Source organism: Phascolarctos cinereus, unplaced genomic scaffold (assembly GCF_003287225.1).
Source record: "Phascolarctos cinereus isolate Bilbo 61053 unplaced genomic scaffold, phaCin_HiC Scaffold_7;HRSCAF=346, whole genome shotgun sequence".
Classification (NCBI taxonomy): domain Eukaryota; kingdom Metazoa; phylum Chordata; class Mammalia; order Diprotodontia; family Phascolarctidae; genus Phascolarctos; species Phascolarctos cinereus.
In genome coordinates, this window is record NW_027556180.1 from 60,689,439 (window position 1) to 60,714,891 (window position 25,453).

Here is a 25,453-nt window from a genome sequence, read left to right on the forward strand (position 1 = left end):
GAAAGTGATGTCTCTTTGATTGAAATTTGAGTGACCTAAGGCACATACCCCAAGATAGCCCACCTTCCATTTGATTAACCAATCAGAGAGAATTAGGCATCCCTCAGGAACATCTCTTCAAAGGGCATATAAACTGAGACCCCATCACCATTAGGGGTCTTTGGCCTAAGAAAGACAGCCCGATGGCCATCCTGTTGTTAATAACCTGCTGACCTTGAGACAGCTAGGTGCTCAGAGGATAGAGAACCGGTCCTGGAGTCAGGAGGACCTGAGATCAAATCCGGCCTCGGACACTTGACACTTACCAGCTGTGTGACCCTGGACAAGTCATTTAACACTGATTGCCTCACAAGATAATAATAATAGTAAACAACCTGCTGGCCTTATTAATAAAATTCTTAAATTATCCAGGAAAAAAAAAAGAATTGAATACAATACCCCAGGCGGGATTTGACTGGAGCAAATTACATTGGGACAATCCTGGACCCTGTGGTTTTCTGTCTGTAGTTTAAGATCACATTAGCTTGGCACCCAAAACTGTAGACCCATATCAAACTTGCAATTGACTAGAGCCCCCAGATATTTTTTCATACAATTGCTGGTTAGCCAGACTTTCCCCATCTTTTACTTATGAAGCTATTTGTTTACTCAAGTGTAAGAACATGCATTTAGCCCTATCAAATTGTGTCACACTAGATTGGCCCAAGGTTTGGACCTGTTAAGATCTTTGGAGAATTTTGACTCTGCCTTCCAAAATGGTTGCCATCTCTCCTAGTTTTGGGTCATTTTTAGCTTGATAGGCAGGTCAATGATGTCTTTCTAGGTGATAAAGTTGTCAACCAACATAGCACCAAGCATACATCCCTGGATCATACCAGTAGATAATACCTTCCAAGTTAACATTGAACCATTCATTTTGACTCCAGGGATACAGATATTAAACAAAATTTTAACCTGTGTCACTATTGTCAGCTAGTCTACATCTCTCCATTTCATCCATCGGAATGAAGACTGTCCAACTGATGAAACCTAAGTAATTTTTTTCAATAGGCTAGTAACCATCAAAAGAGGACAAAAGTTAGACTATTTTGTCCTGTTCTTCTCAAAGCCATGCTGAATCTTTATAATGGCCAATTCCTTTTTAGATGCTCAATATCCGTGCCTTTAATGACACATTTTAGAATTTTGCCAAGAATCAACATCAAACTCCCCGACAGCTGCAGAGTCAACACTTTCCCTTATTTGAAAACTGGACAGATTTCCCTTCTATAGCACTCCTACAGTCTCCATAATCTTTTTCAGTGATCACTGAGAGAGGCTCAGCAGTCACATTTGCTAGATCTTTTCATCCCCTGGATATGGTTCATCTGGCTCTGGGTCTTGAAGGGAAACCAAATGTTCCCTTGCTATCACTCTACTTATTTGGGGATTTCAAGTCCCTATTAGCCATTTTTGTTTTGTTTCTAATCCAAAGATTATCCTTCTTGCCAGAAAAAAAACAAAAGGAGAACAAAATTTGAGTCGGTTAGCCTAGTTGGTACAGGGGATAGAGCATTGAATGGGGAGTCAAGAAGATCTGAGTTCAAATTTGAGCTTAGACTTCCTAGCTATGTGACCCTGGGCAAGTCACTTAACCACTCCCTACCTCAGATTCCTGAACTGTGAAATTAGTCTCCCAGGGTTATTTTGAGGACCAAATGAGATAATACTTGTAAAAAGCTTACCACAGTGCCTGGCACATAGTAGGTGCTTAATAAATGCTTGTTCCTTTCCCCACTCCATTATCAGTTATCGTCATCCTATTGATGCCAAACAGCAGACATATCTTTCTTTGATCTTCCCCTTTTTTTCCAACATAATTTAAAAGCCAACAAACAGCTTTTTGTTGTCCTTAACTTTCCTTACCATTCTCAGGCAATGAGGAGCTTTAGTATTCCTGACATCATTTTTATAGGGCAATGCTGTGCCTTCGTACTCAACTCCAGAACCTGCCCTTATAGCCATCTTATGTAAACATCTTAATCATTAACAATGTGCCAGGTATTTGTTCTTTGGGCTGGGGCTATAAATACAATGAATTAAATGGTGAACAAAGGAACCAGGATGATAGTGAGCCCCTTAAAAAATAAAGATGCCAAGCTTACCAGATTTGTAGATTTTAGCTGTTGCTAGAGATTTAATGAAGGTATGGACTACGGAAAGAACTACTGGTCACATATCAACTCCCTCTGGACAGTGTCAATACTGTCCTCTTCGAATATGGAAAAGTCATACCATTCTGCCGAAATACTGGCTGATTTATGGACTTTCTGCAATATATAACTAAGCATTTTCTATACCTGGTCAGACCTAAGATTCTACTATTTGGTATAACTATAACTTTCATTTGGCTTGATATTGAGACTAGTTGAATTACTGACGTGATAAAATAACAGAGACAAATTTGGGTTGTTAAAACTAAGCAGTAAAGGGGAATTCTAGAATTGAGATTCCTGAGTCATTTTATAGGAGGAAGGAGAATGACTTCATTTTTAACCAGTAGAGCAAAATGTTCCTGGGGCTCCCCTGCTCCTGCTTTTCCTGTTGATTCATGGTATATTATTATAGAGTTGAGTTTCTTTCTGATGTTTCTACTTCTACAGCTGAAAAACAAGCTTTAAAGATTTACTTAGCTCATAGATGTTAACATTATTAAAAATATTTTGCAAAGATGTTCATCTTGATCCAGTTAATTTCTTGAAGAGAGAATTATACCAAGTGATCACTTAGAAGATTTTGACGATGCTTAAGCTGTTTTGTATTATAGGCCGTGTCCACTAGAACATGGTCAGAGTAAGATAGTATCATAGGATACTCAGTGGTCTGTAAGGGACCTCAAAGATCGTGAAATCTAAACTTCTCATTTTACAGTTGAGCAAACTGATACCCAGAGATTGGTAAGTGATTTGTCTATAATGAAATAACTAGAAAGCGGCAGAGCCAGAGCTCTAGCTATAAACAAAATCCATTTGACAATATACTTCCAAAGTAGGTATATCTATCTTCTAAGAACAAGTTGGGCAATTTGAAACTATTTTTTTCTTTAATTCATCCATATAGCCATTTGAAAATTAGCACTAGGTTGAAGTAAAAGGACTTAGTGAAGATGAAATTCTTTTATAGACCACTTCAAAGTGCCTATTTTAACAATTCAACAAAATATTAAGTTCTTACTCTGTTTCAAGAAGTATACTAGACATAAGGAACCAAAAGATGGTAACTTAAACAATCCTTACTTTCAGGGAGCTTACAATCTAAAGTATTTGTTGAGTACCACCTATGTATCTGACATTGGTGCATACTGTGAAGATGCAAAATAAATATTGAATGTAGTCCTATCCCTTCAGATACACACACACACACACACACACACACACACACACACACACACACACACACACTCCAATTACGGAACAACACAATATATAAAATGATGTGGTTAAACTAAATGATCTTTAGGTCCCTTCCAGCTCTAAAAGAAATTATAAAATCAAATGATTGTTTTGTTGTTCAGTTGTTTCTGATGCTTTGTGACCCCATTTGGGATTTTCTTGGTAAAGAGACTGGATGGTTCGCCATTTTCTTCTCCATCTCATTTGACAGATGAGGTAACTGAGGCAAACAGGTAAAGTGTCTTGCCCAGGGTCACATGGCCACATGTCTAAGGCCAGATTTGAACTCAGGAAGATAGATATTCCTCACTTCAGGCCTGACACTCTATTCACTAGCTTCCCAATCAAATAATAGTTATAGTAAAGGAGAAAGCATGATAAAATTTGAGAGAATTCAGAGTTCCATGTGGGCTGAAGTAGTTGGGGTAGAAATGAAACTTACGGTAAAACTTGAAGGGTGGGAAGGAAGTAGAATTTAGACATCTGGGGGAAGGGAAAGAGCACATTCCCCATTGGAGGAATAAAAAAGAAAATCATAGATATGAAAATGAGCATGCCTATAGGAAGGCATTTATGCGCTAGCCCAAGGAGGATGCTACAGTATAGTCTTGCAACAGCCTAATGTCTTGGAGCCTCTTCTCCCATGAAATCAGGAAACCTCCTATTATGAAAGCCTTTTGATAGACCTTTCTTATATGACATGGCTAGACTTCAGGAACTCCAAACACTATGCCAATTTATTAGGATTTCATTGACTTAACCTACCACTTTTCTCCCAAAGAACCCCAGACTTTTTTGATGATGATGATAATGATAATCTCCATTATCTTCATATGTCTGTGAGGAAATGAGAAGCCTTTTATACTGATTAGGTGACTTGGCAAGGGTCTAGTGTAGCTGGTGGGGAACAGAGCTGAGACATCAAATAACATTCCCAACATTCAGTCCTCTGAGGTGGACACAAGGGCATCCTGTTAATAAGGTCCTGGCAGAAGTGGAAGAATATTTCTTGGCCAAATTACCTGTCTTTGGATCATTTAATGGTAGCCCTTCGCTTCCTTTTCCTTGTCATTTCTGTGTTCACCAAGTTATTCCAAAGTACCATCTTTTAAATAACAGTGACATGTATATAACACTTTGCAAAATACTTTCTTTCTCTCTCTCTCTCTTTCTCTCTCTTCCCTTCCCCTCATTTTGCAGATGAGGAAGTTGAGACTTAGAGAAATTAAATGACTTGCCCATCACCCAGCTAGAAAGTTCTGAAGTCAAGACTTGAATCCAGATCTTCTGGCTTCAAGACCACTGTGTCATACTGCTTCTCAAATCATAATAAAATGATAGCACTAATGACGCCTAATAAGTACACAGAATTTTCAGACTTTCAATATTCTTTACATAGGTTATCTGATGACCTTGTGTGAAAAGGTGTTATTTTTAGCCCTATTTTATAGGTGAAGAAATAGAGGTGGGGAGAAGGTAAATGGCTTATGTAGGGTTACAAAGGGGGATGTGGGCTGCAAACTCAGGTTTCCAAACTCTACATCTAGAAATGACCATCTAAGTAGCTTTGTCAACAGGAAATATCCGCCCCTCTGAACTGGGAGTGCTTGTCAAAAGCAAGTTTAGACCAAAATTGAGGCCACAATCTGAGCCTAAATAGTTTCCTGATCCGTTTTTTGGCTTCTCAAGCAAGGCCTGAATGACAGCTTTAAATACCATCATTTGCTCTCACTCTTTAAACAAATGTAGATTGGAGTATCAGAGAAGGCCTTCTCAAGCCCTGGTGTGGAGGAGAAAGAAAAGGGGAGAAGAACAAACTGCCTTTTGTCATGGGCAATGATGGTCATTTGGCCGGCTGAGAAATAGCCCTGACATGTTTGGAATGAAATCTTACCTAATCACCTCGACCAGAAGATTTATACTGCATGTGACAAAGACCCTCAAAGCAAACCTGAGGGCAAGAGGAAGAGGGCCACAATTTGACAAGATACAACTAGGAAGGGTCTGGAGTGTAATTAATTTCAAAAGTAGATGCAAACAGCCTGCATTTACCTGAATGAAATGTGATTCTTTCTGTCTCTGTCTATCTGACTTTATCTTTCTGTCTGTCTTTCTGCCTCTCTCTGTCTGTCTCTGTCTCTGTCTCTCTCTCTCTGTCTCTCTCTCTCTCTCTCTCTCTCTCTCTCTCTCTCTCTCTCTCTCTCTCTCTCTCTCTCTCTCCCTTCTCTTCTAAACTCCATCCCCAAAAAAGGAGCCAGGCTTAAGTTTTCAGTGCAGCCCATGACCTGTTTTATATCCACTGAGCCATTTTAATTATCAACCAAAGGGTTTATAGCACAGAACAGGAAGTCTTTTGTGGCCAAGGCAGTTTCTAGTGGTCAGAAAGGATCCAGTTCTCAGAAAAGCAATTCTTTGCAATCTTATTAATACCGTTAACAAATGTCTCTGCTGGCTTAACCTTTTCCTGCCTCCGTTTCTGAGGGCTATTTAAAAAAGTCTAAAAAAACTGTGAAAATGTTACCCTTATTCCTGAAGTCACGGCTTCCTTTTAGCTGAGGCAAATGCTGCTATCCCTACCTACACAAAAAAATAAAAGCTTTTATATTGCTCGTTCCTTTGTTTTAGGTTCCTTTGTGTTCTGGGCAAGATATTAAATGCTCAGTAATTGCATGTGCGTAGTAAAAGAATGGCCTTCATCGCACAGATGTGTGGGTGTGCCTCTGTTCTGTGGCTGTTAGCGCATAGGAACTCAACCATATTTGATAAGTACTAATCATTCTGAAACAGACATGGCCACTGTACATCTAAGGAGGCAGCTCCATAGAAAGGAGGATGTGGTCTTCAGCTCCCAAATCTAAGAGATGCCTTTTGAATAGGAACAGTCTTTGCATGCAACTTACTGACAGGCTCACGTCCTCAGAGTCCAGAGGTTTCTAATAGGACAAGGCTGTAGAGAATCAGATAATGAGAGAAAGAGGGAAGGGTTTTAAAGCAGAGGAAACGAGATTATTTCGTTGGTGCACTCCTGTCTATGATACTTTCTCTTCTGAAGTTGTGTCCTTTGAAAAGTCATAAATCCATCTTTTGCTGAATAGAAAACTGAATTTTGAACTGCAGTAACACATCACCTGGCCTGAAATCAGATATCTGACAAATGTATCCATCTAAGAGATAGATCCCTATGAAAGGCCTCTTCAGAGCACAAAGAGATCTCGTCAGGAACGTGCACCTAAGCTCATGCACTTTTCTTTTGAGGAGAGTCCCCCAGATTCAGTCAGAGACAACTTACTCCTATTTTGAATGCAGTTTTAACACTCTTGCTTATCTGCTTCCCAAAACCATAATAGTTAAGAGGTAGCAAATTAGAAGAGATACAGGGGCTGTTGTGGGTGGCACACCGAGGGGCAGTCAAAATAGACATCACTATGTTATAGTGTAGAATTATAACTGATATTTATTGAGAGGTCATCAAAAAAGATTAGATGATATTCTATTCACTCTATTTAGGAAATATATGATATATTTGAGGAATATTTCTACACAATGCTTGGTTTTTTAAATTGCTGCTTCAATGGATAAACCTTCAACTATCTAGAACCTGAGTTTTCTACATATCTGAGGTTTTGTCTGTACTTATCTTTTAGGTAGTAAAGAAGACAGGCTCTTTGCATATTTGTTAAAAATGTGAGATTTTTCTAACATACCAGAAAGCAAGAGTACAACCCAGCTGTTATCTGTCTTAACTAGGGGACAAAGCCTAGATAATAGAAACTTCCATTGAATCCAAAACTCATATATTACACATTATTTAAGACTCCTCCCCCATCAAAACATTGAATGGAATTATCTGCCAAAAAAAAGCACAATTTTTTGCCATGAGTTTTTTCACCATGTCTTTCCTGTACATCCTTCCTTAAAAAAGAAAAGCATAAAATGGATGATTCAAAATCTGAATAAGAAACCCCAAATCACAGAGAACTCACTTCATTGTTCTTTGAGTAGGAAGAGGATGTCAAGAGACATTCACGCATATTCGATTTGTCTGACGAGTGACTATGATTCCTTCTTGGCCTCTGAAGCTTTACGAATTGGTCACTGATTATTAGCTCACCTAGAGTTCTATCCAGTTTGCAAGACAGTTTCAATCCAAATGGCACCTTACTACTCCTCTTCCCACCAATCAATAGCTGTGTAACATTGCTTCTAAAACAGTTTCTCAGGGCAGCTAGGTGGTGCAGTGGATAGAGCACCGGCCTTGAACTCAGGAGGACCTGAGTTCAAATCTGACTTCAGACCAAACACTTGACACTTACTAGCTGTGTGACTCTGGGCAAGTCACGTAACCCCAATTACCTTAAAAAAAAAGTTTCTATATTTTTTCTTTCTATGTCACTAGCAACTATTATAGGCCCTGCCATTATCCTCCATCCCACCATGACACACTTATTTCCAAAGGATTACAAGGAGGAATAGTGCTGAAAGGTGGGGATTGAGTGTCAGACTCCATAAAAGGAATAATGCAGTGCCATCTCTACCTCTAAATATCTTGTATTCATCTCCTTCTCCTATACTTAGCTTTTTTAATAAAGGAGTCCATGAATTTTTTTTTCATCTAAAAAAGGATTCCTGTAAGAAAAAGGGAAAAAAAAAACTTTGGGAAGCACTGACTCGGGCCACTGAAATTATATTTGCGCCACTCATTAGGAATCCTAGGAACCTAGATTTGGAGCTCAAAGTATCTACCAAGTTCAGCCCCCTCATTTTATAAACAAGCAAGTGACTTAGCCCAGGGTCATTCAGACTGTAGTCAATTGTATCTCTCTCTCAGAATGAATTCTAGAATAAGAAATATGCTGCCCATGTAAGATGTGTATCCACATGGGATGTACTGAATGTTTAGACAGACCTGTCAAAGGGGAGGCATTGATAGCTGTCTCAGGATTCTTACTTACCCTTCTGCAAGAGACTCTATAATTCCTGGTCGTAGAGGAGCAAGAGAACAGTCCATAATTATGACTGCCTGCTCTGTTCTACTCAGAGAAAGAGTTACCAGAGTAGAATCAGATTTATCTGGTTAAGGGGCATGATTTTTAGGTTACACATTGCTAACTTCCCTGGTCGCTATCATTTAAAGGGGAGGGAGGATAACCCTTAACTTAAACTCATCAGTTTGATTCCTTCCTACCAGATACTAGTTTACAAAAGATTACCGCATATAGTGACTAATGAGTAAACCGATTTATCCAAGAAAATAGCAAAATCGGAAAAGTTATATATATTAGAATGTACTAAAAAACACAGAGTGAATGATCTTTTTAGATAGGAGTGAGATGAGATCACACCCAACCATGAGAGGGGCCATTATCTCACCTGAGGGAAAACTCCCTAGAATTTCTAGGGAAGCAAGCTAGAAATCAGGAACATGTTGAAAAGCCACCTTCTCCTACATGTCTTCAGTGGTCTTTCTCTCTGTTTCTATTCTGAAGAGATTCTGAAATGACATGAGTCTCTCTCAAAGAAGGAATGAAAAATGTCTCATTTCCAAAGTCTCATACCAACTTTGTTCTTCATGTAGTCATATGAGATTGTATCACACAAAATGCTTCAGACTTGACTGGAAACTCAGGTTACATTAGAAAAACTTGTCATAAATAGTGAAGTTAAACAGATTTCATCAGAGAGTGGTGTGTGATGGAGAAGAAAGATATGGGCCAGTGATGTAACAAAACTGAGATTTCACTGATGAATAATCCACTTGCCTCATTACTACCCAAATCTGAGTTTATTATCTCTCTTGATATGCCAAAGATATCAAGGCAATTCAAGGAAGAAAGGCTCCTAACATGTTGGGTGGACACCCAGCAAACATATAGAAGAAGAAGAAGAAGAAGAAGAAGAAGAAGAAGAAGAAGAAGAAGAAGAAGAAGAGAAGAAGAAGAAGAAGAAAAGAAGAAGACACATTAATTATACTTATAAGACAATAATTTTATGCATAATTGCATAATGTTAATTATTTTATATTTATAATCTCTATTTTAAATCAAATATTAAGTTAAACATTTAAAATTAAATATTCATTCAAATATTATAAGTGCATATAATTTGTATGCTATATTATGTATCATATGTCTATCATAAGCTTATGTAGTTTGTATAAATTAAATTAAATGTTTATATCCTAATTTAAAACATTTATAATTTTATTAGTAATAATAATAATAATATAGCACTTTTAGGTTTGCAAAGCACTTTACAAATATCTCATTCCATCCTCACATTAATCCTGGGAGGTAGCTGCTTTTATTAATCCCATTTTATAGATAAGGAAAATGAGGCAGGTAGAGTTTAAATGACTTGCCCAGGATGACACAGCTAGAAAGTGTCTGAGGTCAAATTTGAACTCAGGTCTTCCTGACTCCAACTCCAGCACTCTAGACCCCTTTAATTCTTTTATGTTATTATGCTTATGTTCAATTCATTTCATGTTAGGAAGATGATAGATCTTCTTTCTTATTTTTGTGGTCAGTTATCTTAATATTTTTTTTTCTGTTTTAGACAGCCACAATTTCTTGGGATATCCAAACGCTGTATTCGACCGTACCAGAAGATGCTGAACACAAAGCAGAAAACTTATTTGTGAAAGAGGTAACTATGTAGTAGCTAGCTGTCCACTAATTTAGAAAACTTTCACCTCACTCTGTTCTCAATACAATTTGTTACCTAATTAGTGCTCTTTTCATATTAGGTAGGAACTTCTAAGCAGTGTGATTTCCTGATGCTTTTAAAGGAGTAATCCTTTAGCCTATCTCATATCAAAATCACATTTATAATTATATAATATAAATTTTACAAAGTTTAAGTTTATTTTATATGAATTTACATAATAAAAATTTATATAATTTAAATTTATTTAGATTAGCTTATATAATTTATATTTGTGTAATATAAATTATATACTATATAAAATTACCTTTATATTTATTTATATAACATCATCTTATTGGGCCTTTTTAAATTTACTGGCAATTTTTTCCAAGCAAACCTTTTTTCAGCCTGACTCAAAGTCTCAATCTGGAGAAATGTTGAAATGTTCATATTTATAAGTGGGGGTGAGGGCAGAGTCTTATAGCTAAGTAATTGAAATTGATTCTCCTCTCTGGGTCTCACTTTCCTCATGTGCAAAATATGGTTAGATTAGATGTCTCTGAGACCCTTCAAGCTCTAAATCAGTGGTTCCACAAACTCACAAATGTGGCCCTTTTTTGGCAATGTGATACATCACAGGATTATAGATTTTAAATTGGAAAGAATCCTAGAGATCGTTTAATCCAGCCCCCTCATTTCGGAGGTGAGAAAACTAAAGAGAAAGGGTAGCGAACTGAATCAAGGTCATGTAGAGATAGGAAGTGACAAAACTGAGATTTGAACCCAGGTCCTCTGGTTACAAATTCAGTGCTCCATCTGTTGGGCTATAGGATATATTTGGTCTAAACTATGGAAAAGTCTGAATAATGAAGTATCCTTAAGAAAAGTAGTTTATGGGGCAGCTACATGGTGTGCAGTGAATAGAGCTCTGGCCCTGGAGGCAGGAGGACCTGCGTTCAAATCTGACCTCAGACACTTAATACTTACTTACTTACTAGCTGTGTGACCCTGGGCAAGTCACTTAGCCGCAGTTGCCATACCCCCCCAAAAAAAAAACCAAAGAAAAAGTAGTTTATTACTTTTGAGTAGTAACATGAAGTGATGGTAGAGGGTTTCTGTGCCCCTTTCTAATGAATTAAGAAGATCTATTTGTGAGTAGCATCCATTTTCATGTAATTAATATAAATTTTCCCTGTTAAAAGAGCTTATTTTCTCAATTATTTTTTCTCCATAGGTATAAATACATGTATGAAGTATATTTGAATAAATTCAAGTCAGTTAAACATATTCAAAATATTTAGTTTGAATTAAATTATAATAGATAAATAATATTAATTTAAAGATGAAGATTATATCTATAAAATTATTTAATTAAATTATGCATCAAATATATTTAAAGTATTCCAATTTTAATATATTTAATATTTACATCATTTCCCAATAATTATATATTTTTATTAAAATTATTAGAAATTTTGAATATATTTCTATAATACATTCAAAATTATATATTTATGTGGTTTGGTTTTTTTTTTTGCTTTTCAAAACTTTGTCTAGCCTAAGGTAGATTTGACACTATTGACTATCCTCATTGTGTCTAAAACTGAACTTTCCCCTATCTTTCCCCTAAACCTCACCTCTTCCAATAGGTAGTATCCATTTCTGTCCAAAGCACCACTTCTCATTAATAATTTCCCAGCATTATCCTTAACGCCTCTCTCTATCTTACCCTACTTATCCAATCCATTGCCCACTCTTGCCTTTTCTACCTTTACAACATCTTACACATAAAATCCCTTCTCTCTACTCACATAGTTAACATCTTAATTCAGGGCCTAATTACCTCTTCTCTAGATAATTGCAATAGCTTCCTAATTGTTCTTTCTGCTTCAAGTCTCCAGTCCATCGTACACATGACTGCCAAAGCAATTTTCCTTAAGCATGATCTGACCACCTTAAGCCCTATCCAACCAACTCCAGTGGTTTCCTTTTGTTTTTAGGATAAAATATAAAGTCTTCTATTTAGGATTCAAAGAGCTATATGACCTGCACTTCCAGCCTCCTTGGACGTTACTCCCTTCCTACAGTCTGTAATCCAGCTAAACTGGCTTTCTCTCTGTTTCTCATACACTACACTCCATCTTTCATTGCTGTTCCATGCCTTGCATGCACTACATCCTCATTTCTACCTGTTAGCGTCACTCCTCCTCTAAGATGCAGTTCAGGCAACATTATCAACATGAATCCTTTCCTTATCCTGCTTCCAACTGCTGTTGTTCAGTCATTTCAGCTTTGTCCAAATCTTCATGACACCATTTGGGGTTTTCTTGGCAGAGATACTGCAGTTGCTTGCCATTTCTTTCTGCAGCTCATTTTTCAGATGAGGAAACTGAGGCAAACAGGATTAAGTGATTTGCCCAGGGACACACAGATAGTGTCTGAGGTTGGATTAGAAGTTAGGTCTTCCTGACTCCAGGCCCCACATTCTACCTAAAACTACCTTGCATTGGGCTATTTTGTATACATTATATTCATTAACTTTATATTCATGGTGTATGTATTCTACATGTACTTATCTCTTGCATTAGAATGTAAGCTCATTGTGAATATAAATTATTTTATTCTTTGTACTTATATTTCCAGAGGCTAACACAGTACCTGGCACATAGTAAGCACTTAATGAATGATTTATGATTGAATGATTGACTGAATTAGTATAGTCTGAATTCACTTATTCAGTTCCATCTATGAGAACTGTTGGCTACCAGCTAGACCCTAAGTATTGAAGTATTTATCAGTGCAAAGTTGATATTCTCCAAATTAGATCTAACCAAAGATACTTTTATCTCTAATTTATCTTCACTATTTGTAAATTTGTGCATATGTTGTGCACTTGTTACGAAGGTCTAAGGCCATGGATTTTATTAGCCATCTAATAAGGCCACCAATACAGGAGGATACCAGGAAGTCACCCCAGTACTCCACTGTTTAGAGCTGTACCGTTCTGCTCTGGAAAGGTCTCACCAGGCTCTCTTGCCCTCTCTTTTGGCAAAACATCCAGTTCTGTAGTAGTTAAAAAGCCATCTTAGAAATACTGGTTCTGAAGTCCATGCAAGTTGAGTTTTTAACAAGATTACTAGAGGCAACATCAATGAGGGAGAAATGATGGGGCCATCTTCACAGTTGTTGGGAACCGGCTGGATTCCTGCTCCATACCTCAACTGTGTGGATATCCTTGATTGTGGTAACATTAAAAAAGCAATAATTGATAAGAATATTGGCTGATCTAAAAGCAAGGCCAAATAGAAGCTTCCTAAATATGTTCCTTACAAGTCAAAAGTCAAGAATTGTTTCATTTGTGTCTTTATATCCCAGTGCCTGGACCAGGGGTGCTGAAACTATGGCCTTGAGATCACATGTGGCCTTCTAGGTCCTCAAGTCCAGCCCTTTGACTGAATCCAAACTTCACAGAACAAATCACCTTAACAAAAGGATTTGTTCTGTAAAACTTGGACTCAGTCAAAAGGCCACACCCAAGGACCTAGAAGGCCACGTGTGACCTTGGGGCCATAGTTTCCCCACCCCTGTAGCCTGGACCATGGTAGGTACTTAATAAATGCTTACTGAATGAATTAATAAAAACTTACCCCCATCCTTTTGGAATTTCTGTCTAACCTAACAGTAGGAAAGTCAAGATTCCATCTTATCCTATTGATAAAAATGTCCCATGAGACAAACTCAAAAGCTCTTACTCATTTTGCTTCACTCTTATCTATTAGCCACTTCACTCAAGCAGGACATTCAGTTGATCTGACATGAGCCTTCTTAACCAGGTTTTGTGGATTACTCCTGGTACCTTGTTACTTTCTTATAAATGCTTTATAAGTCAATTTCCTCTCCTTTTTATTTGGGAAAATATATTCTTTCTTTGAATCCTTCCTTAGCCCAGGCTCAAGTGCCTGACTGTCATCATAAGTGCTGACCATTATGATTTTTGGACCAGACTTGACTTTTTTAAGAGGAGTTCATTTCATTCAAAGTTATTTCATTTGCAGTAGCTTTTTAAAAAAAAATTTATATATATATATATATAGATATATAATCTATATCTATATCTATATCTATATCTATCTATCTATATATATATATACCAGAAAATTGTCTATTTTCACTTTTTCTCGGCATGTCTCCCATACTCTCTTAGTTTGCCATTTATGGGCCTACAGTCTCCCCTACCAGGTTTTTAACTTCTTAGTCGATAAATCCACAAGAGTTATTAAGCATTTCCTATGTACCAGACAATAGGTTAGGTACTGGGTATAGAAATAAGAAAATGAAATTCTCTGCCCTCAAGGAGCTTATATTCTTATGGAGGAAAAAATATGCAAATATATAGATTTATTCAACACATTTATTCTGAAGTTAACTTGGAGAGAAGAGATCAGGAAGGCTTTATATGGAAGGTAGCATTTGAACTGAGTCTTCAAGGGAAATTTAATAAATGCTTGTTGAATGAATGAGCAAAAACCTCTGCCCATCCTTTAGGCATTGGTGCCTAACCTAACAGTAGAATGGTCAAGATTCCATCTTCTTACCTGATTGCTAAAAATGACCCATGAGAAAAAATCAACAACTCTTACTCATTTTAGCCAGTGCAAAGATACAGAGGTGAGATGTAGACCCTTTCACCATCAAAAACCATTTCAATTCTGGGGTCCCTAGGGACTAAGCTTGGCAATCCTCAGTGATTCTAGTTGGGTTCAGACTTTGAGGGGTTCTATAAAAGCAGCTCCAAATGTTCTAATGAATCCTGGTTGACCTTGCTCCTTTCCCCTAATTTCCCAAACCTGCCCTAATTCAAATTTACTGTAGTCTAGGGATTATCAGAGCTCCTGGGTTTCAAGGTGGAGTGCCATTACATTTAACGAACTTTTATTAGACCACCTTTGGAGAAATAGGGGAAATAGGGTCATGGATCTAGAATTAAAAGAACCTTGTCCAACTTTCTCATTTTGTTGATGAGGGAACTGGGACCCAGAAAGATTTAGTAACTCACCACAGTCTTGAAAGATGACATATGGCAAGGCTGAGATTTGAACTCAAGTCCTCTGACTCCAAATCCCATATTCTTTCTGTTATAGTTTGCTGCTTTCTTGTGTGAGATGAGTCTAGGTGGGGCTTACCACAAGGCTGAAGAGCCATTAGGGGCATGATTGCTAGGCAGCAAACAGGCACAAACTTGATTTTAACAATTTCAGCCCTTTCAACTCTTTCCCTCTTTGAGTGCCTGAGTTTCTTATCAGCAGTAATGAATACTCTGATTTCCATATCAATGTTGACCTATTTTTGGAGTTAATTTATTTTTTAAAAACCCAATCTTTCCCCTCTCTTTTATCTATTATCATTCCATGCTCCCCTACATGTGCATCAGTTAAGTAGAAGGCAAAAACACTTACCTGTGACTATTTTATTACTCTTAGTGTACTTCAAAAATCAATATTAGTTTCTCAAGGGGAACATTGTGCTACTCCAGACATCAGTTGTGCCTTTCCCAGAATGATCTGGTTAGCACAAAATCTGATTCATCCTATTTATCACTATTTTGTTAAGAGCATGACACTGAAAATTGTGAAAGTGAAAGAGGCCAAAGATTTAACAACCAAGAGAAAACAACAAACATTTAAGTTCCAACTTTTTGTAAAGCTCTGTTCAAGAAGCGGGAAATACACAAATGGAAAAACAGGTGCTTAAAATTTCATGGGGCAGTAGAGGCACACAGAGAAGCATGATACAAGGGTAAATAAAATTGAGCAATGATGAGAGCAAAGCAAAAGGGAGTTTAAGTTGGGAAAGATCAGGTCTAACTGGTGTGATTGGGAAAGGGCATGGAAAGGCTTCACAAAGGAGATAGCAACAAGTGAAGATGAGGAGGGAAGGCTCTTCAGGCATGGGAGGCAGCCAGTCAACTCAGTGGATGTGAGGGGAAAAAAGAAGAGTCAGAAGCCTGTAAGATTTCAAATTCAGGCAGTTAGTAGGAGGGCGTTGCCATCAGCAAAAATAAAGAAGTTGGGGAAAAGGGAAGGTTTAGAAGAGATAGTCATGAGGTCGGTATTAGACATGTTGAGTTTGAAATACAAGCAGAAATGTTTAGCAGACATTTGAGGATGGAAATCTAGAGCTTAAGAAAGATGTAGATTGGGGAATCATCTCCACGAAGGAGGTAATTAAATTGATGGGAATGGATGAGGTCGCCAAGAAGAGGAGCAGAGGTAAAGAAGAAAAGAGGACCAATGACAGATCCTTCGGAAGTAAATGCATTACAGAATGGGAGAAGCATGGTCAACTGCCAGAAGGTCCTAATTATAGGAAAAAACTAAAGATCCCCAACTTTTTTCAACCACGCCTCATGTGACATGGTCTCTGGACCACTCCCTGTCCCAGTTGCTGAAATATATTTCAATTTGCCAATGTCCTTCTTCAGATGCTGTTGCCAATACAGAAGCAAATATGTTAACCTTTCTACTTTTGTTTTGCATCATTAACTTTAGACTTTTTCTGTGGTAGGGAAAGTGAATGCAGAAACAGCATAACGGCCCGTTAGAAATGAGAAATGGGAAGGGCTCTCATTATCTGGAGCTCATAAATGGTATAAAATTAACATCTACAAAACATCCCCATGTGTGTTTTTTATTTGCTTTTTTTTCTATGTTGAGACAGCACCACCTCCTCCCCCTGGGGTAGTATCAAAGGGACCTATAAATAGGTTGCATACTTCATACACAGGGTTTGTGCAGCAAAATCTTCATTTTAATATACACAAAGGGAATATATAAGGCAGGAAGCTCCACTCTCTAATTAAAACTGAGCTTTTGGTTTGGTTTTACTCGGCAAATCGAAATGAGGAATCAACATGTATTGAGCCCTTGAATGTAGAACCACTGTGCCTGGGGACCACTAAGGCTGAATTAACCCCCACCCCCCAAAAAATACTTCTGGTGTAATAAAATAACAAATGACTATTCTCCCCAGTCACCATAGTTCCTCTGAAGTCCCTGAAAATGCATATTGCAACAGTAGATAGAGCACAGAACTAGGAGTCAGGAAAATCTGAGTTCAAATCTTGCCTCAGATACTTACTAGCCTCTCTGGCCCTCAGTTCCCTCATCTATACGGTGAAGATAATAGCACTTACCTCACCGGATTGCATGAAATAATATATGTAAAGAGCTTTGCAAACCTTAAAGTGCTATAAAATGCTATTATCTAAAGTGCTTTGCAAACCTTAAAGTGCTGTAAAATGCTATAGTTGTTATCATTATTATTTAATCAGCCATTTGAAGCATAAGGTAAAGATAAAGCTATAAACACATAAGAAATTGGATTCTGCCACTGACCTACCACTTTCAGGGAATTCAGCGGTATTTAAAACCATTGAAAGGATGAACGTCCAATGACTATGTAGTGTTTCCTGTGTCCAGACTCAAGTGGAGGTCAAGTTTGACAGGGTATGGCCCAATGGAAAGTATGTTTTAGAATCAGGACCCAGTTTCATATCCTGGCTCTGCCAGTTGGTACTTCTGTGACCTTTGGACAAGTCATTTAATGCCTCTAGACCTTTATTTCCTCCTTTTGTAAAATAAAGGGTTTGGATTCTGGGTCCTCAATGGTCCTTTCAGGCCATAAATATGAAAGAAGGGTTCAATTCATTCTGCCTTGCCCTCAAAGGCAGAATTAGAACCAAGGATGGCAGTTGCAGAAAGGCAGATTTCTACTCCAATTAAAGAAAAAAAATATCCCATCAGAGCTATGACAATTATGGTGGGCTGCATGAGGAAGCAGTGGGCTCCACTTCATGAAGGCTTTCAAACCATTCCATGACCACTTTTTAGGGAAGTGTAGGTGTAGGGTAGACCAGATGACCTTGGAGGCTCCTTCAAGGGAGCCTCCCTTGATTTGATTCTGACTCACTAAATCTCCTGAAGGGAGATGGATTAATGGGATAAAGACATGAGATGGAATCAAGAAGACAGGAATCCTGGACCTAACCACCCTGAAATAGCAAGGACTAGTTAGCAGGCAGACATAAGCCAGGAACAGGCCAAATAGGGTGGTTATTTTTAAAACTCCTTGTTTTAAGGCACAAGTCAATAGTAGGAAGGTAACAGCCAACTAAATCAACAATCAATCAACAACCATTTTTAAAGTACCTACTTTTTGCCAGGGAGACAAGGAGAGAGAATAAAACCAGTATCCAGACTTACTCTTCCATGGCAGAAGAATTTAGGGGGTAACCTCCGGATCCAATGAAAGGAGGCAAAGAAAGTCTCACATTCAGCCACTGCTGGTAGGTCAGGGAGGAAGCATCTGGAGGTCAGTTAAATGACTCTTCCAAAGCTAGAAATTATGTAATCATTCTTGCCATGCATACTAAATCATCCCTATAGTCAGAAGGGAAATTGTGTGGGAGCTTTGGAAATCCAATACTACCAATCAGTCAATCAATGAATAAACAAGCATTTATTAGTGCCTATCATATAACAGGCACTGTTCTCAGGAAAAATTTACAACTAAATCCTTAATTGGGGACATAGAAGGAGAGAGAAGGAGGGGGAGGCCAGTAGCTTCCTCTTACATTACTATAGGCCCAGTTTTAAATTCTTAAGTGAAAAATTGAGCACAGAGTCTGAAGTACAAATGAAGCTATCCCTTGACAGCCTCCTTCTTTGTAGTTAATATCCTGCCTTCTGTGTTAGAGTAAGAGTTTTTAACCTTTGTATGTGTGTGTGTGTGTGTGTGTGTGTGTGTGTGATGGAACACTTGGAGAGTCTGATGAAGCCAATGGACCCCTTCTCAGAACACTATTTTTCTAAATAAGTTTTTATTGAGGTCTTTTCTTTTTTTCACAATAGCATGGTTTCCCCCAATATCCCTCTTCCTCCACCTCCCAAAGAATTATCCCATGTAACAATTTGTTTTTAAAAAAGAAAGAAAGAAAAAAATCAGTGTAACTATTGTGATGCACCAAAAAAGTATGAAAATATATACAATGTAAAACACTTATGGACCTCCTGTCTCTGCAAAGGGGTGGAATGGAGATGTTTTCTCATATCTCTTCTTTGGAACCATGCTCATTCCTTATGACTGCAACAGAATAGTCCATGTCAGAGGGATTGCAAGAAGATGGACATACTCACGTACTGTTGTTGGACCTGTGAATAAGTACAATCATTTTAAAAAGCAATTTGCAATTATACAAATAAAATAACTGTAATGTCTATACCTGTTCACCCAGAAATCCCATTTACTAGGCTTTTACTCCTAGAAGGGTACTGATAAGAAGAAAATCCCGAAATACACCGAAATATTTATAGCAGCAGTTTTTTGTGATAGCAAAGAATTAGAAACAAAGCAGATGCCTATCAGATAGAGAATGGATGGAAAAATTATGGTATATGAATGTAATAGTATCTTATTCTCCTATAAGAAATGACAAATGAGACAAATAAAGAGAAACATGGAAAGATCTACATGAACTGATACAGAGAGAAGGAAGCAGAGCCAGGAAAACTAAATGATGATTAAACAACGTAAATAGAAAAAAAAAACAAAAAGTCAGAATATTATTTTAAATGCATAAAATGAAACACACAAAATGGCAAAGGAAATCAATTATATTGAAATACAATTATCACAACATTGAAGTTTCCAAGTGTCTTATGTCTATCTACAAACCCTCTGCAGGTCCAGGTTAAAGATCCGTGTCCTCCTTCTGGAAATTCTTTAAAAGATTGGTCGTTGGTCTTTGCTCAGAGCCAGCAAGACTTTGATACCACAACATAACTAAATCACAGTATAACAAGAAACTTTACAGCTAAGATTAAGCCAGCAATTCCTTTATAAACATACCCTTGAAGATGAATATGTAGAGTAAATCTTTGTTTAATAACGCTATCTCACATTTAAATAACACTCTGATATATGCAAAGCCATGAGGGAGGTAGTGTTGTCATTATTCAGATCCCTGTTTTACATTTGAAAGCTTACATAGCTACTAAAGTTCTAGGTGAGATTTGAATCTGTCTTCTGACTGTATCCGTACTGTCACCACTTTCTCTTTGACTTCCATATGTTTGGAAGATTCTTCCCTCCTACTGAAAAAATTTGCTCCAACACACAGTAAATAAAAGCCTAACTTTAAAATGTCAACATGCCTTTAGAGAGCATTCTCACTTCTGTTTGAATCCCTGAGCCATAGAAGATGCGGGATGAATTCAAACAATGCAAGCATTTTACAGCCAAATAGTCAATGTTGCAGGGATTGTGGAGAGATAGGCAGTCCTGCATTGTTGGTAGAGCCATGAATCAGTATAGCCAGTTTAAAGTTTCCAAAGCACTTGATAAATATTACCTCCTTTTGTTCTCACAACAACCTGGCATACAGGTGCTATTATTATCCCTATTTTACAGATGAGGAAACTGAGGTGAACAAAGATTTAGTGACTTGCCCAGGGCCACACAGCCAGTAATTGCCTGAAGTCAAATTTGAACTCAGGTCTTCCTGAGTCCAGGCCCAGTGCTCTATTTACTGTGCCAACCTAGCTGCCTCTGAGAACTTAATAGCAATTACTTTTTGTGACATTTGCCCCTTCTCCCTTATCACTTTTATTGATTCCTATGTCTAATAGATTAAAAGGGGCCCTAACCCCTTTAACTTGTTTAAACACTTGCCAAAGACAAACCTCCGGGGGCAGCTAGGTGGCACAGTGGATAGTGTGCCGGCCTTGGAGTCAGAAGGACCTGAATTCAAATCTGGTCTCAGACCAGATACTTGACACTTTCTAGCTGTGCGACCCTGGGCAAGTCTTAAGCCCAATTGCCTTACATAAAAAACAAACAAAGACAAACGCACAAATATTTGTTAGTTAATCCAGACAGCAACAGCTTGCTATCAATGTCTTTCCTATCCATAGGCCATGGCTTTCTAGTGACTGGTTCATATATGTGAACTTCAGTAAAAAGCCATTTATTTAACTAAGAAGGAAATACCTATAAAAGGTGACCCTCTATCAGCAGGATTGATGATAAAGTTGTTGAGAGAGTCAAATGAGATCATGGATGGAAAGCCTTTTGTAAACCTTTAGGAGCTATAGAAATATGAGTTCCTATTACTATTATAGAGCAGGACCAGGATTATAAACCAGATCCTCTGTCTCTAAGACCACTAATCTTTCTGCTATAAATCATGCTACTAATTCACCAAAATCATGAAGTGCCTACTGTGTGTTGTACAAAACTTAGGTAATAAGATGCATCCTTATTTCTATGGATCTTAAATTCCCATATGGTGTTCTGATTCACATATTAGTACAGTAATAAATAATAGATCATAGGTACATTTCCTAAAGGTTCAAGTAGAGTGCTATGGGGCTATGGAATCAGCAAAGGGTCTATGGGCAATGTCCCTTTTGAGTTAGGCTTCAAAGAATGGATAGAAAGTCATCCAGTGAAGAGTAAAATGAATGACATTTAAGTTAACAGCCAGGAGTGTGATAAAAAGTTTGTGTGTATGTGTGGCTGGAGTCAGTTTGTAAAGGGGATGAGATGTAGAGAGTGTGAGATGAGACTAGAACAGAAAGGAAGTGCCATATTATAGAACACTTGGAATGACATGCCATGGATTTTGCTAGGCTAATGGAGATTTGAAGCAGAACAGTGATATGGCCATCTAGGTCTATACATTATTCAATCAACAAGCATTTATTAAGCACTTATTATGTGTCAGACACTGTGGTAGGCACTGATGAAACAAGTCCAAAAATGGAGCAGTCCTTGCCCTCAAGAAGCCTACAACCAACTACAGGAAATAGCATGTATGTATTTAAGTCTATATTAAATATATGCAAGATAAATATAAGATAACTTATCGGGGCTAGCTATAAAGCTGAGAGATAAGAAAAGGCCTATTGTAGGAGGTACATTTGAGTTCAGCTTTGAAAGAAATTAGGGATTCTAAGAGAAAGAGGTAAAGAGTGACTGCAGGGCTAAGTAGATATAAGATGGAATGTCATGTGTGAAAAGTGGCAGAGCTAACTAGTATGGGTAGACTACAGAAGAGTAGGGCTGCTAGGTGGCACAGTGTAAAGTACTTGGTTTGGAATCAGGAAGGCTCATCTTCCTAAGTTCAAATCTGGCCTCAGACACTTACTAAATGTGTAACTCTAGGCAAGCCACTTAACCCTGCTTGCCTCAGTTCGTCATCCGTAAAATGAGCTAGAGAAGAAAATGGAAAATCACTCCAGTATCTTTACCAAGAAAACCCCAAATGGTGTCATGAAGAGTTAGGCCTGACTGAAGAACAACAAAGGAGAAAAATATCATAAGGCAGGGAAGGTAGGATGGGTAATGGTTCAGAAAGCCATTAAATGCCAAGAAAGTCATTTATTTGACCCTGAAGATAATAGGAAGCCATTGGGTTTGCTGAAAAGAGGAGTAGCATTGTCAGACTTCAGGGATTTGGTAGCCATGTGGAGGATGGACTGAGGCAGAAAGAGTCCCTGGAGGGTGATTTTTATGAAGGAATGTCTAGATGAAAAAGTTTAACTGGAATTCTAATGGGCTAAGTTGTACCAAAGGATATTTGCTTGTATTTCCTGTTGGTTAATAATAATAATCCCTTTACGCATATCCCAGGAAGTAATTAATCATCAAGAGTACAATAGCTGCCTCTTTCTCTGGCATATTCCATTACGTGATTAGAATTATTTTCTCAATATTATCATCACTGACATATCTCTGCCATGATTTTGAGTATTTCTATTACTATGTTCTCAAAATTTTCTCAGTTTAATGCATCTCTGGCTTGTACATTTACTCATTATCAGACACCAAATGGCTTTCTTAATACTGAGAAGTAACCCATCATTTAACAAGATGAGGACTAAACATATTGAAGGGAGTTGCAGGTGGAATTGGCCAGAAGGCTTTTATGTTTGTTTTATTTTCCACGTTGGATAATATCCCTTTAAAGTGTCTGAAGAAGCTTCTTGTGATTAGAAGTGATTTGTGACGACTTAAGGAAACGCGAGGAATGTTTGCAATTTTTGCAATGTAAACAATTAAGCCAGCATTCTGTGTTACTCTAGGCAATTTATTACACACATCAAAATAAAGAAGGCTTCATGTTAACCAACAAGCTTTTGTTCAGGGCTCCTTGTACCGAGTGATCAGATGTCATTTGTAAAATAAACCACCATGAAAACACTACAGAAATTGGAACGGGGACTTTTCATAAAGGCTTCCTTTTTCTTACGTAGGCCCAAACAATAAAGGAATCAAGTACAAATTTAGGGTGTGGGAGTGGGGCTAATTGTGCTCATCTTGTACTGATGCTGACATTCATGATGAGGCCAAAAAAGGCGATCCTATGCAAGCATCCATTTCCTTTAGCCCAGATGCACAGAAAACTTATTTGGCCAAAACTCAGACCACAGAAACTCCCATTCAGTATTGTTCCTTCCCTATACGACTCCTAGCCCATAAAAGAAGCCTGGCATACTCATTACCAATTGAGAATCCTGGTATATTTTCCACAGACTTAACACTAGCTGTCTCCTTGCTTCAGAAAATGCTTTATCAGCTAATGTTTTTGTTTGTTAGTGGGTTTTTTGCTGATTTTTTTTTCAAAAAAACTCATAATTTGGAGGTAAATTCATTCTTTGGGATTCTGTTTGGGAGATTTCTCATTTTGATCATGCTGTATTAAAAATGAAACTTTGTTATAAAGCTAACGATTTTTATTTTTAAAGGATGTGCTTATTTTTTAGAATTGGATTATGATTTATCAATGGTCATGGGATCATTAAATTAAGAACTAGAGGGATAACCTTGGATAAGTTAAATGATTTGCAAGGTCACACAGGTAGGACAGATAGGACTTCCAATCCAACATCCAAATTTTTGCTGCTTGGAAGATGTTTATATGTTACAAGAGTATAGATTCTCCCACAATGGGAGCATTATTCAAATGGAAGAGTCTGAACCTCATTTTTTTCTTTCCAATTCATATTAGAATAAAGTGTACCTGGAAAACATGGATAAGAAAGTTGAAAAGAAATCCCTTGACCTGTTTTCATTATCAGAGCTGGGGAAAACTTCGATTTCCATCCATAAATTCCATTCACACCCCCCTCCCCACGATGGGGTTCTCCACACACGCAGCTCCTCAAATGAATACTTAAGCCTCCAGACTTGAAGCAGTGCAGTTTCTAAATCAGCTTTCTCTTCTCCATAGTGAAAACAGTTGTACAATGTTTGGCAATGAGTGAATGAAAACACAGATGTACAAGCCAGAGACTTGTGAAGTGTAGGAATGAGGAAAACCTTTCTTAGTTTGAACCAAAGAACTTAATCACAATGAATTGTAAGCCCAATTTGATTCCATAAATGAGGAAGGAGGATCCCAGGATTATCAGTGTGTCTCAGCTCAGTCAATTATTCAGCTGCTCTGAAAAATTCCTCATGAAATCTAGCCAAGAAAATGACTGGAGGGTCAGGGGTGGGGGATATTCCTAAGTCAGATTCAGACGTGACTGAAAGTGGTTGAATTGAATGAAGCCCATTGTGGCTCAGATAGCTTCAGGAGTTTAATATGTTGAAAGCTGAATTGCATTTCAGTTTAAATCTGGGTAGAATGAAGATTTTTAAATGGGAACGTAGATCACTGTTCTAAGGGGCAGGGGGCAGGGGAGACAACTTAAACCAGTTTCCACTTCAGGTTTGAATTCCTGGATGAGTCATTATAAAGTTATTACCTAAAAATGAAAAGTCTAAGTCTAATGTCTCTGAGAAATGAAAATAACCCTTGGTTCCTGAAGGTCATAAAGTGGCTACAAATTCTGATAGGTCCTTCCAAAATAGAAAGTCTTTGGGAGTAGTATGTTTATTATCTCAGGACCAGAATGGAGAAGCTAATGACCTGATATGCTTAGGTCATAGGACTTTTTCAAGACAGTCTTCCCAAACTGTAGGGGGTTGTGATCTCATGTAGACAGATAAATCACCTATACCAACAAAATCTCAGATCCTTAAAGTAAATACTTTTTTTTTTAAGAGAGAAGAGAGCAATTTAGAACTATGCTCTTAAAGTCACTAGACTTTACATATCCTTTCTCCCAGGTCTACCACTACCAGAGATAGAGTTGCTGGAGTCTGAGGTGGGGGATGGGAGGAGAAAATAAAAATTTATATAGCAACTGCTGGGTGCCAGGTACTGTGCTAAGTGCTTTACAAATATTATCTCACTTGATCTTCATAACAACCCTGTGAGGTAGGTACTATTATTTTCACCATTTTACAGTTGAGGAGACTGAGGTAAAGAG

At 37.8% G+C, this 25,453-nt stretch overlaps 1 protein-coding gene across 1 annotated transcript in view; it reads left to right on the forward strand.

The window, feature by feature from the left end:
* The window catches only part of DOCK10 (dedicator of cytokinesis 10), a 364,408-nt gene that overhangs the window by 165,753 nt on the left and 173,202 nt on the right, over positions 1-25,453 (forward strand). Inside the window, 1 exon segment of the mRNA XM_020975484.2 lies at positions 9,987-10,076. Coding sequence (XP_020831143.1) covers positions 9,987-10,076 — 90 coding nt within the window.